General features: G+C 33.4%; 1 protein-coding gene across 5 annotated transcripts in view; it reads left to right on the top strand.

Annotated features, from left to right (window-relative positions):
• The window catches only part of ptprq (protein tyrosine phosphatase receptor type Q), an 86920-nt gene extending 78176 nt beyond the window's left edge, over window positions 1-8744 (top strand). For all 5 annotated transcript variants that reach the window (XM_015352885.2, XM_015352886.2, XM_015352884.2 and 2 more), the window contains 8 exons: window positions 2015-2105; window positions 3474-3550; window positions 5167-5301; window positions 5392-5517; window positions 5626-5774; window positions 6428-6563; window positions 7010-7133; window positions 8231-8744. In XM_015352885.2, coding sequence (XP_015208371.2) covers window positions 2015-2105; window positions 3474-3550; window positions 5167-5301; window positions 5392-5517; window positions 5626-5774; window positions 6428-6563; window positions 7010-7133; window positions 8231-8268 — 876 coding nt within the window. In that variant the 3' untranslated portion in view covers window positions 8269-8744. The remainder of the gene's footprint in view (window positions 1-2014; window positions 2106-3473; window positions 3551-5166; window positions 5302-5391; window positions 5518-5625; window positions 5775-6427; window positions 6564-7009; window positions 7134-8230) is intronic.
• The last annotated feature ends 3859 nt before the right edge of the window (window positions 8745-12603 follow it).

The following is a 12603-nucleotide window of genomic DNA, read 5'->3' as shown; positions in this document are numbered from 1 at the left end:
ATTTTCTTAACAAATGTGAAAAATAAGGTGTAATACAGATTGAAAGGCGAGAGCTTTGACTGTATTGGTCTGTTTTACTATAGATGTTATCATTTTTTTTCATCCTGTAGCTATAATCTCTGTTTTTTCAGTTTACTTACTTTCAAATTAACAATGCCTTTAAATGTAATACTATTATCTTTGATATCTCAAATGAATCATATACTTTATGTTATGTTGTCTCCATTAGGATTAGCAAATGTTAATGAAAGATTTAATCTTTAAAAGCCAATCATATATATAATATGAAATTATGTCATTATAATTTAATGAAATGTGGGAAGACATTATTTGACTTTAAAGCCTTCTTATCTTCAGTGAAAATCTTTAAATTTTATAAAATTGGTATAATATTTCAAAAGCTTTGCACATTAAGCCTCTTTTAAGGTTTTTACTGTATTTTTTACTGGCTGCAGTTTTGTGGCTATCATATTATTTCTTCCTCTCAACTGACCACTTATTTGTTGTTTTAATATAAGAAAGCCATCGTAGCTCACTACACAGAACTATAGTGTCAGCCATTACACTCCTGGAATCAAACCATCTATCAATCTCCAGTTAGTTTCTTTTGGACTCTTCCATTGAACATTATGGTTTATCTTTCAACAATGAAGGAGCCTGTTGTTTCTGTAATAAATTGATACTTGTATTTAACAAAAAAAAACACAAAGCAAACAGTAAAATAATAGTGCTTTTTGCTGCTTTATTATGCCCTTCTGAATCAATAAGAAATCAGATTTTAATACAGTAGTCTCTCCAGTCCCCGAACCTTAACCCCTCTAAAATACTACATAAAAAACATAACAAAAAAAGAACAGTTAAAATATTCCTATAGTGAGAGGTGTTAAGAACTGAAAAAAACATAGATGTTTGGTGTTGCACTCCTAAATATTGCATGACAGAATTCCTAGTTTGTTGCTCTGTCATGCAATATTAAAAAGTACTGCATTTACTGTATATCAGCTCATTTTGCTAACATAGAGCAGCTTTTGATGGAAGAATAGTCAGGAAACATATAACAAACATATGTTGTTGCATTTTCTTTTGAAATAAAATATATGTGTCAATTTTTGTAGTGTGAATGAATAATTTATATATGAAACGTCCCCTGTCTTGGGTGTGCACAGCAGAAGAATACATTCAATGTTGAGATTAAATAAATAGATTTCATCTTTTGATTTGCTTATTGTAGTGTACACAATTTATACTTATAGCCTTCAACGTTTATTGTATATGTTGCATGGTGTCTGAACAAAGTATATAATATTATTTAGCATATCTGGAATTTTTACAAAGTATACAAAAGTTTGGGCTTAGTACATTTTTTTTTTCAGGGGAATCTAACTTGGACAGCACTCACTCACAAAATGTCCATGCAATTTGGCCTAAGCAGTAGTCTGGTTTTAAGAGGCCCAGGACATAATAAGCGTGGAAAGGAGATTACCCTTTCACCTTTAGACTGAAAGAGGGTGGTCCCATTAGGTCAAGGGTAATGGGCATGTACTGGTAAGAGGAGGTTTATTCAAAAAGATGCTCATTACTGCTGACTGTGTGTAGAATTGACCAGTGGATAAATACAGGGCATCGGTTAATGCAGCTGCCAATCTATCACTGCACTTATAGGAATAAAATCAATCAGGAAAACTAGAATTTGAAAAAGTAATAGTTTTGTTGCATTTTGAGTGTCTGATGTCTCACATCACACTAACCAGTTAAATTACGTACTGTATAAGTAAAGGAAAAAAAAAAAACATCTTCTCAAGTTTAATTGAACTTTGCAAGAATTACGTTGCTGTATACTAGTGTTATTTCCACCATTTCAACATTGTGATAAAGTTTAATAGGGAGAGAAAGTAATTATTATGCAGCTTGCCTTTTGTAAGTCTTTCAAGAATAAAGTAGATCTGAGAAAAACATTACTGCTGTTAATATCTGATTTCACTCACTGGAATTTTGTTGTTCACATTTGTTTTAGGAACTTCCAAAACTGCTTCTAGATCTTGCAACATCAGATGCTGACCTGCCCTGGAACAGATCCAAGAACCGCTTCACAAACATCAAGCCATGTATGTCCAGCTGAAGTTGCATCAGGTTTACGGTGGGGGGGGTGAAAATCTTTCACTACACTCTCTTTAACGGCTCCAAAGTAAGGTGAACAATCAATACACCACAAACAGCAGATGCAAGAAACAAATCCCTTATATCTATTTTATTTCATTTCAGCTTTGCAGACTTTGTCAATTCTAATTTGTAAATTAGACTGAGAGGAAATAATTCCAGACTTGTATTAGCCAAACTAGCCATTTATATGCAATAAAAAAGTTTACCAAATACCTTATTCATTTTTTTCCCATCTACAATATACTTGAAAAGTTAGCATCCAAAAACTGTCAAAATATGAGAACAGGATTATGATTTAAGATAAAATCATAATCCTGTTATGGCAGAAGACTCTTATTCCTGTTTTCAGTGGTCCTGGTCTTGGTTAATAAGGGAAGACATGCCTTTGTTTTTGTAAGCATTAGCTATGATGTGAGATCAGGGGTGTCTGACATTCCTTTGGTAATGTAACTACATTCTATGATATTAACTTTTTTGAACAGCTGGTGGTGCTGATCCTGGGTTCTTTTTCAGAAACAGATCCTAATACAGGCTGCAAGAACTTTGTTCTTCTCATGTTAATTGAGCTACATTCAAGTTACAAACATAATACTTCACAAACAATCAGCAATCTAGAGGCGCGCTCACATCTTGATCTTATTCAAGGACAAACCTTTTAGCACTAAGGTTAAACCTTGCTGCTTTTTAATTCATTTTAAAAAGAGTCATATAGGGATTCTTCAGAAAACAATTTACATTGCTTATAGATACAAATAAGTAATACTATAAGTATGTTATCAGGATATTTTTACTTTAAGCAGTACATCAGTAACATTTGTATTCAAAGAAAAGGATCATAGAAAAATAATTACAGATGTATTAAATCATATGTGAATATTTCAAAATGATAAGTTGATAAAGAAATGTAAATGTGCATATGGACAATATTACAATAATGTTTTAACAGATAATAAAATATCACAGTATCCTCAGAAGTAATATGTGTTGTGGCACACTTATGAGAAAGAAAACCATGCAGCTGCCTTTTGTTTTTCTCTAAAGATTAATGTTCCTTAATGTCAATTTACATCTGGTCACAAAGAGATTAGAAACAAATTGTTAAATAAATTAAAATGATATAAAATGCACTTTCACATTCCTTAATAAATATTGCATTTGAATTTCTGAAGTCAGTTCTTCAAATCTCATTAAATTACTTTATTTTGTGAAGAATACTGTGAAGAATGTCTTCAAGTGGAACAGAACATAACATAATACATCTCCATGATGTTAGCAGTTTGCACTGTATGAATAATAATTTCACTGTTTCCCAGATAACAACAACAGAGTCAAACTTATGTCTGAGCTCGGTGTACCAGGATCTGATTACATCAATGCCAGTTATGTGTCAGTAAGTATAAACATATTAGTGATGGAGAGATGAGAGAATTTCTCCAAGTTCTGCTTGCAATTTATTGCGATAGTTATGTAAGATTTGTAATGCATTGTATGTGACAAAACTCCTCAAAATACACAGTGAAAATAAGAAACTGAGAAAATGAGAGGTCATGAGAGTAAACAATTACTTCAGTCATCATTATTAAAATTCACTAATGTCTGGGGAGGTTTCATTGAGTTAGTCAGCATTAAATGCCATCATAACTCTTTAAAAACTACACATGTATAGCTATTAATATACTGTAACTGAAAAAGAAAAGGAAGTTTAACAGTTTATAATATCATCTGTTGTACCGCTTTTTGGTCTGAAAAACTAAAAAGTTCTTTAGGAAGAGAAATATGCATGTGACTAGATACCTAGTACTGTTTGTATTTTCCCTGCAGTAGTATCTGTTCTGTAGCATACTAAGATTCACTGGTGGTAAAATTAACTTCACAACTGAGAAGCCTACTGTTTTTTACAAGAATACATGTACAGTGGCTGATAACATTTTTCTGGCAAATTCTAACAATTTCCAGAATTTTTTCCAAAGTAGATTTAGAATGTTTTTCTATTTAATGCCATAGAATTTGTTGGACACCAAAGAAGAACTTGTATATGGGTTGCTAGAATTGTATATGAGAATGTCTCGTTTGTACAGTGACATAAGCCACCCGAGAAATGTTGCTTGCCATAATGGGTGACAGAGAGGGAGTGGAATGTTCCACTAGAGGTATCTTGTGATTTCTGTGTGGGTTTTTCCATCCCATCTCTGTCATATCTAGAACTATTATTCTGGGTATTGTCATGTGTATTTTTATCTTCTGAAATGTAATCTCCCGTCATGATGGAGGACAGTAAAAGTTAGTTTATTAAGAATGTTGTAGAAAGAAGGAAATAAATTGAACAAACAGACCTGGTTTGAAAAGACTTATTAGTTAATTACAATATCATGATTATATACTGTTCATTTAGGAGTTTATATACAGTATGTTTTAATTGATATTTTAGTCCTTTTTATTTTCATTTTCACGAATATAATGATTAATGCATGCTGAAAAGAAATAGAGGAATAAACCTATTGTTCCTTTGCAGCCTATGCATGCTGACGCAGTTACCCACCTGAACTACTACAATGATTAATGACATTATGACATTATCACATACTATATTTCTGGTAAAGACTGAAAAAATTGTTAAATGTATAGTGCATCCAATTTTATTTTTTGCATTACCCCCATCCCCTTACCCTTCAATAGATCAAATATCACTATTAACTTTGTCATTGTAACTGGAGAGGGAGTCCAGTTACATTTCAGTCATATCGAGGGAATGACATGAATTTTCCTGCCGTCAGCCTTCACTTTTGAAATGACCTTTGAAAAAGAATGGCACACTGAGTTACCGTAGATGTCCTTCTAAAGCATAGTATGCATGTGATCTGTTTAGTCAGCATATTTATCTGGCTTTAGGTAAGCAAGCCATAGTTTTTAATGATTAAAGTTAAAAGTTCACACTCTTAAGCCAGAAGTATTAATCCATTGGCTGTATTTACTCTAACTCTGTCCAAATATTTCATTCTGTCATAGGGCTATCTGTGTCCAAATGAGTTCATAGCCACCCAAGGTCCATTACCAGGCACTGTTGCAGATTTCTGGAGAATGATATGGGAGACCAGAACCAGGACTATAGCCATGCTAACACAGTGTTTCGAGAAAGGCAGAGTAAGTCATGGACAAATACTGAAACAAACCCATGACCAATTTGTCTTTCTTCCTCTGTATTTCATAATGGCATTGTGTCTCTTATTCTAGATCAGATGTCATCAGTACTGGCCTGAAGACAATAAGCCAGTTACTGTGTTTGGAGATATTGTCATCACCAAATTGGCAGAGGATGTTCATCCAGACTGGACTATTCGTGTTCTGAAAGTTGAAAGGGTAAATTATTTACCCCCAATTTTTTTTAACTTCACCAATAATCTTTTATTACAATTTTCTCTTCAGCAGTTTTTACTATCCCAGTCTCCCTGCTTCTTTTTTTTCTAGCATGGTGATTACATGGTTGTAAATCACTTCAATTTCACCTCTTGGCCAGAACATGGAGTACCTGAATCTAGCACTGCACTAATCCAATTTGTTAAATTCATTCGCGCTAACAGAGCCCATGATAACACAACTATTGTGGTACATTGCAGGTAAGGCATTCTAAAATATTTCCATAAGTATGTCTAACCTATACTGTTACAGTATTAATCAATTAAAAATGCATAATTTTTTAGACCATGAAAATGGAAACTTTGGTTTCATGCCACTTAAATGTTTAAGTTCTAAAGGCATAAACTTAACAAAAATGTCAGAAAAAAAGTGGTGTCACCCCAACTCAAATACACAACACATTATTGGGAAAAAAGTAAGCACTCTGCCCAAAAAACCCTTTCAGGTTAACTGTTTTTAGGCTATTTTAAAAATAATGATTTTACTCAAAACTATGTAAGGGTGATAATGGAACTAAATATATAAATGTATTAGATTTTACTCTCCTTTCAAATCAAAGTTTTAGATTTCTTCAGATAAAAACAGTACCTTGCTTTCAAAGGAACCATTTGAAAAAAATTGCTTATTTACAGTAAAATATTAGGATACAATAAACCAACTTTCCACTTCTGATTTTCAAGGTTATACTGTATAAATGTAATATTAACCAAAAGCAAGTTTATACAAGTGTGTGAATATATACAGTATAAAATATTAGAAGGTCAAAGGTAAAAAAAAAGTTGAGACTAAATCATGCTGTTTAATAAAGGGTGTTCTAATATATGACATCCTCATTTTTGTGTTTTACTTTTAGTGCTGGAGTTGGAAGAACAGGTGTGTTTATTGCTTTAGATCACCTCATACAGCATGTAAGGGACCATGATTTTGTGGACATTTATGGTCTTGTTGCAGAGCTACGCAGTGAGCGAATGTGTATGGTACAAAACTTGGTAAGAAAAACAATTTAATGATAATCATCAATAAACTATCTTTATTGCTAAACGTTCTGTCTCACTATGTTAAGTAACAGTTCCGTTTTAAAGATTGTTCATCTAAATTTAACTTTCTCTGACATATGGTAAAGAATATAGCAAGGGTAACATTGTGTTTATTGTGTCATAAATGTGAGGAAATAAAAATGTATTTTGTATCATACTGTGTATTGTAAAATGTATAAAGTCTGTGTACAAAATCAGCAAAATAGGAGCACAGCCATTTTTAGTTAAGTGCTTTGATCATTCTGAATGACTTAAAATATCTGTAATTTGAAGAGATGTTGTATGATATTTGTGGATTGGTGTAGTTTAATTTGAGCACTTTTCTGAATTAAAAACTGAATCAAAAAGCACTTTCTAGGATGTAACTTTTACCTTCTTTCCCAATGGATTCTGTACAGGCGCAGTACATGTTTTTGCATCAGTGTACACTTGATCTGCTCTCAAGCAAAGGAAACAGCCAGTCTGTTTGGTTTGTAAATTATTCAGCTCTTGAAAAGATGGACTCTTTGGATGCCATGGAAGGTGACAATTTTTCTTTGAAATATGTACAGTGTATTTTAGAGTTTATTGTATGTGCATACAGTATGCATTGAATGCTCTTTAAGAATAATCTCATAGTGTACTGGATTTATGATATATTCCCACAACATTAACTGAAATAAACATAGTAAAATACTGGATAACTAATGTAGGAATGTTTTCACAGCATTAATTACGTTTTATAAGGCATAAAACCCTTATACTGTATATGCCTTTTAAGTTTCACTTACAAGTTATATGCTAAATATTTTAACCAACAAGCTAGGATTAAGAAGTGTAGTAATAAAGACCTATTATGGTCCTTTTAAAATATGCCCTCAACAATGTGATTTAGGCTAAATCACTTCACTGAATTCTGCTGCTGAACTCATGGCCAGGAAGACATTGCCTGTCCTATTAAAAGTGTGCTTATCAGGCCAATAAAATGAAAACAGAATGTGATTGAATACTTCTGGCAATATAATATAATTTGTTGGAACTAAACCAGACATCTGTTCTGTTATAGAGTTTCTAGAAATTAGAAATTCCTTTACCAGTCCTATAATAATACCTGTATTGGGGTCATTTTTGACTCCCTCATTTTCCTTTACCTTTTACTACTGTTTGATGGTATTAGTGCTGTAAAAAGAATACAGTAAATCTTTGAAAGAATAATCTCTCAAAGACTGCTACAAGTAAGGTATAAATTTATTGTTTGGGCTCAGTTGTAAATTTATTTAGTTTTTAGTGTTAGTGTGATATAGTTAATAGAAAATAAAAGTAGTTTAACATTTTTACCTGGAAGATCACTGTTCTCTGGAAATACCACCATACGAATTTGGGAAACATTCCTAGTTGATAAACATGCCGTTATGCTACCTTTGTTGTTTCCTTTATTGTTAATCCCTTGTAGTTGTTTAAATTTTGTATTATAGGCTTTACAATTTTCCAGAATTGTTGAAGTCTTTGTAAAAGTTAAACTGATCTCATCAAGCATGATCACATTAATTTTCCATCAGCCTTCTACAGTCAGCATGCAGCACAAGATTTCTTCCAATGCAAACTCTTCATATCTCTCTCTCTTCATATTTCTCTTTTAGGTGATGTTGAACTTGAGTGGGAAGAAACTTCAATGTAATTCTGATAATTATTTCATGAGGTTAACTGATTTTCATCAAAGATTATGAAGTTGGGTGGACTTGTTTGGACACTGGGGCCAAAACCTTGTACAGTACATAGGCTTTCCCCTGAATTGCTATGCTTACCTCTGTGCCTTTATTTCAAGTCCCACTGTAGATCACAAATGACAATAAGCAATATGAAAATCTTTGCACATGAAGTTGATTGCATTTAAGCAAAATCTTGCACTGATAATTTAAAGTCTCTTTTCTTCTTACTTTAGATAATTGTATTTTTTGTATGATAAATCAAGCCAAACAAGTCTTTGAATCTGGATTTTGTTTTGTGTGTATATGTTGGGTGAATATAACTTGATATGTTTTTTTGATGTAAAGATTCTATTTCTTTAGACTAAGTGTTATTTTGGCCTCTGTATTGTTGATATTTCTTGTGGTTTACTTCCAGTACTGTCACAATAAACCCTATTTAAGTATATGTTCTTTTGCTCTGAATTCTAAGCATTGTGTTTTGTGGCAGAGTATATCATGATCCTTAACAGCTGAAAGTCAACCCTTGACACTGAGGAGATTTATCTAGCACTCCAGAGCACACAGTAGCTCTTCAGAGACTCACGGGAGATTTTAAACCAACCTCTTACTGTCCAAGTTACCTCGACCTTTCCCCTTACTCATGCATTTATGATGTCTTAGAGAAGAAAACATTCCATTCAGTGAATTGCTAAGACATGAGGAACAATTGATGTCGCTTTCCAATAATATTATGTGTGTAATAATTAGAATCCATATGTAATAATAAAGGTTATTTCAAGATACCAGGTTTCACACACCAATTTGTACCTCAACTTGTATAATAGAAGTGGTCATTGTTTTTAATAACATAGTTGAAGAAAATATATTTAAAACTAATTACATTTCACTGATATGGTGCTTATTTTACCAAATGTTTAAATTGTTTCATATGCATTATTCATGACTGTAGATGTTACATACTGTAGATCAAATTAAAATACATAGTAACACAAAACATGCCCTGTAGTGTGAAAAAAAGCTAATTGCCCCTCAAAGAATAAAAATGAAATGATTTATAACCTCTCTTCATAAGTATTTGAAAATGCAAGGATTATGCATATATAAGAGTATTTATATGATAAAATACATATTGTAGCATCAGTCTGTTCTTCACTACTGACTGATATCTCTGGGAATCGAGTGTCTGTGGTTTTAACAGCAATGCTTTTTGAGAATGACCCAAGGCTTAGGGTTTAATGGTGGGTGATGTGTTAGAGTAGGTTGGACAGTCTCTGTGGAAGATAGGGATTAATTATTTAAAAATGCTTAAAGGATAGCTGTCCAAATATTGCAAAGAGGAACAATTATTATCTACTAAGTTGTTTTACTATATAATTATAAGTTATTTTTGCTCATATTGTAAACATCAGCACAACCCCCTCATACTGGTTTTCAGCAACACACCATAACCATGCTTCACCTCCTTAATAAGTCAATGTTGTTTAAAATAATAATTTTATTAGCAGGACAGATTTTGCTTCCATGTATAATTGTTGCCGCTTTTCACTCTCCTACAATAATACAGTGAAAAATATACTGTATACATTATGTTAAAGGGTTTATTTAATGTATTTACCTGTGTGTTTTACTTTCATACATTGTATGTTAAGATCATTGTGTAAAGCAAACTCAGTTTAATGTTTTTTACCCTTAGGTCTTTAACCATGACACATGTAAGAAGCTGTAGAATCTGAATACTTGAAAAGAATAAAATGTGGCATTTGAAGTGTATACAATATGCATAATAATAACAGGTTCAGTTTTAAATGAGTTTATATTATTTTGTTTCTTGATGTGTATGTAAATGCATATATAAACTCACATATGGACACACAGGAAAAAAATATGTAACATTTCCTGATTGTGTTCCTGTCTTAGACAAGTCTAGACATGTTCTGTCATTTTGAACACATGCTAAATTAGGCGCTGCTCACAACTGGAGTTGTTACAATTAACAAATTAACTTCATTCTTTTTGTTTTACTGTACAGTATATTAGATATTTCAATCTTCTTGGTAACTTTACTTCCCATTTCTGACCTTCAGGTCTCATGTTTTTTCATGATTTTGTGATTTAATACTGACATAACTAATCTTCACTTATTAATATTTTTTAATAGGTAACCAAATACCTTTCTTCTTAAAATAAATACTTGGGAAGTAAATACTCAATATACTGAAAAAAAAACTTGTCCTATTAGTCTATCAGCGGTAGCAGTTTCTGCATGAATTCAGCAATTACAAATATAATTCAAAGAACTCTTGCCATAACTTAATAGTACAGGACACATATCTTGCCTTTTCAAGTCAGTAAAGATTAACAGACTGTGTCTACGTTTTCACAACACAAGCACATATTGTTGGGCTTCTGTTTAGCTGCACTCCTCCACATTAAGCCAACAGCGGTGGTACAAGAATCCATTTACAAATGGATCCAGTATTCAGAGAGGCCGGACTTATTGGAGAGATTGCATCAAATCCTGTGAAATCCCTTCAGCAGCTGATGCTGCAGAATAGTTCCATTGAAGAAATACAGAAGAGCCCAGTTCTCTTAAACAGGCAGTTGTCAAAAGCCTGTAGTGTTTCAAAATTACAGGCTCAGAAAATTATTAATGGTTCCAACTGGGTAATTTTCATAGAGCGAGGATGGGTCTCAGGGCAATGAGAGGTCACGAGTCGCATAGGGCAATGTTTTATCTATTTGCAAGCCAAGCATGACACTTAATGCATTTGGCCCAAGCAGATTATTCTGAAATATTTAACATCTCACACAAACACATAAATAAAACAAGGAAACAGCACATTCGTGAAAAAGTATTTTTAAGCCTTTATTTAAAATATATTTCCTATGCATTATGGAAACTTTGACATAGTGACATTCAAATATATTTGGAGGCATTAACTTTTAGATATAAGATGGCCTGAGCAAACTTTTTCTCTCCGCTTTTATGAAAATAAAGTTAGGTCAGATTTGCAGTCTTCTGGCCCATTGACACAAATCGTTCCTCTAGTTGTGTACACTGTAACTATGTGTTGTGTTATCCCTCCTCCGATCCACGGTTTTCTCCGAAAAATACTTGAATGTTTATGCAGAGTTATCCATTTGTCACTACGGGGCCTGACACAGGCATTAGAGCACCTGCTGTTTGAGCCTCTGTTTCACAACCACCCACAGCAAGGTAACTGGAGATTTGAAATGGAATCCTGACATAGCCATTCTCCACTGTTTGCTTTGCAAGGTGGTATGGGCTTTAAACCCAGACTTTGAAATAAATTACTTCAAGAAAATGCTTAGCTAATTGGAGTGTAAGCCTTAGCAAAGTGGATCCATTTATTGCTTCATTAATTGTGATAATATTGTTTGTTAAACGTATTTGTCACCGATGCCTCTTATACTGTACATTTATTGAACACTAATCTGAACTAGCAAGAGGCAGAAAGGAAGTTCTAATTACATACAGTGTACATGGCTACAGGGTTGGTGATGTAAGCATTGGCATAATCTAAATTGTAACTACCATCCATCCATTTTCTAACTATCGCTTCCAATTCAGGGTCACAGGGGTGCTGGAGCTCATCTCGGCATGCAGCGTGCGCAGGGTAGTCAGTCCATCACAGGGCACACACAGACACCACCACATTCACACCAGGGCCAGTTTTCCCAGACGCTATTTAACATACAAGTACATTCTTAAACTTTGGGAAGAAACCAGAGCATCCAAAAGAAACCCACGAAAACACAAGGAAAACATGCAAACTTCTCACAGATAGCACCCCAGATCTGGAACTTTCCCAGAGCCAGAAGTGCAGAGGTAGCAATGCTAACCACTGCACCTCTGTGCTACCCATCTTAAGTAATATTACATAGAATTAAGGTGCTCAGCAAATGTAAAGGAGGAATAATTTCAAATAGAATTAAATGAATAATATGCTGTATTAAGCTTAATAAACGAATCCATTATTTTATTTAAGAAATAATGCCATTATTTTCATTACTTATGACTGGGATGACATTGCATACAAACAAGGAGATGCACGGTGCAAGGTCAATATACACAAAAGGGGTGAAAGGAAATGTGCATCATAATTATAAATTAATCTATGAATGCTTTTCAGGAAGAAGCACAACTGAGGTCTCAGGAAATGTTCTCTTTTAACATCCACCCACCTATTTTCATCAACTACTCTGTCCTTGGAGGGTTGTGGTAAGTCAGAGCCTAACCCAGCAGACATAGGGAGCATCCCTGAATAGGATGCCAGTCCATC

Source organism: Lepisosteus oculatus, chromosome 7 (genome assembly GCF_040954835.1).
Source record: "Lepisosteus oculatus isolate fLepOcu1 chromosome 7, fLepOcu1.hap2, whole genome shotgun sequence".
Lineage (NCBI taxonomy): Eukaryota > Metazoa > Chordata > Actinopteri > Semionotiformes > Lepisosteidae > Lepisosteus > Lepisosteus oculatus.
Note: the sequence above shows the minus strand (reverse complement) of the source record. Positions and strands in the feature narration are given on the sequence as shown.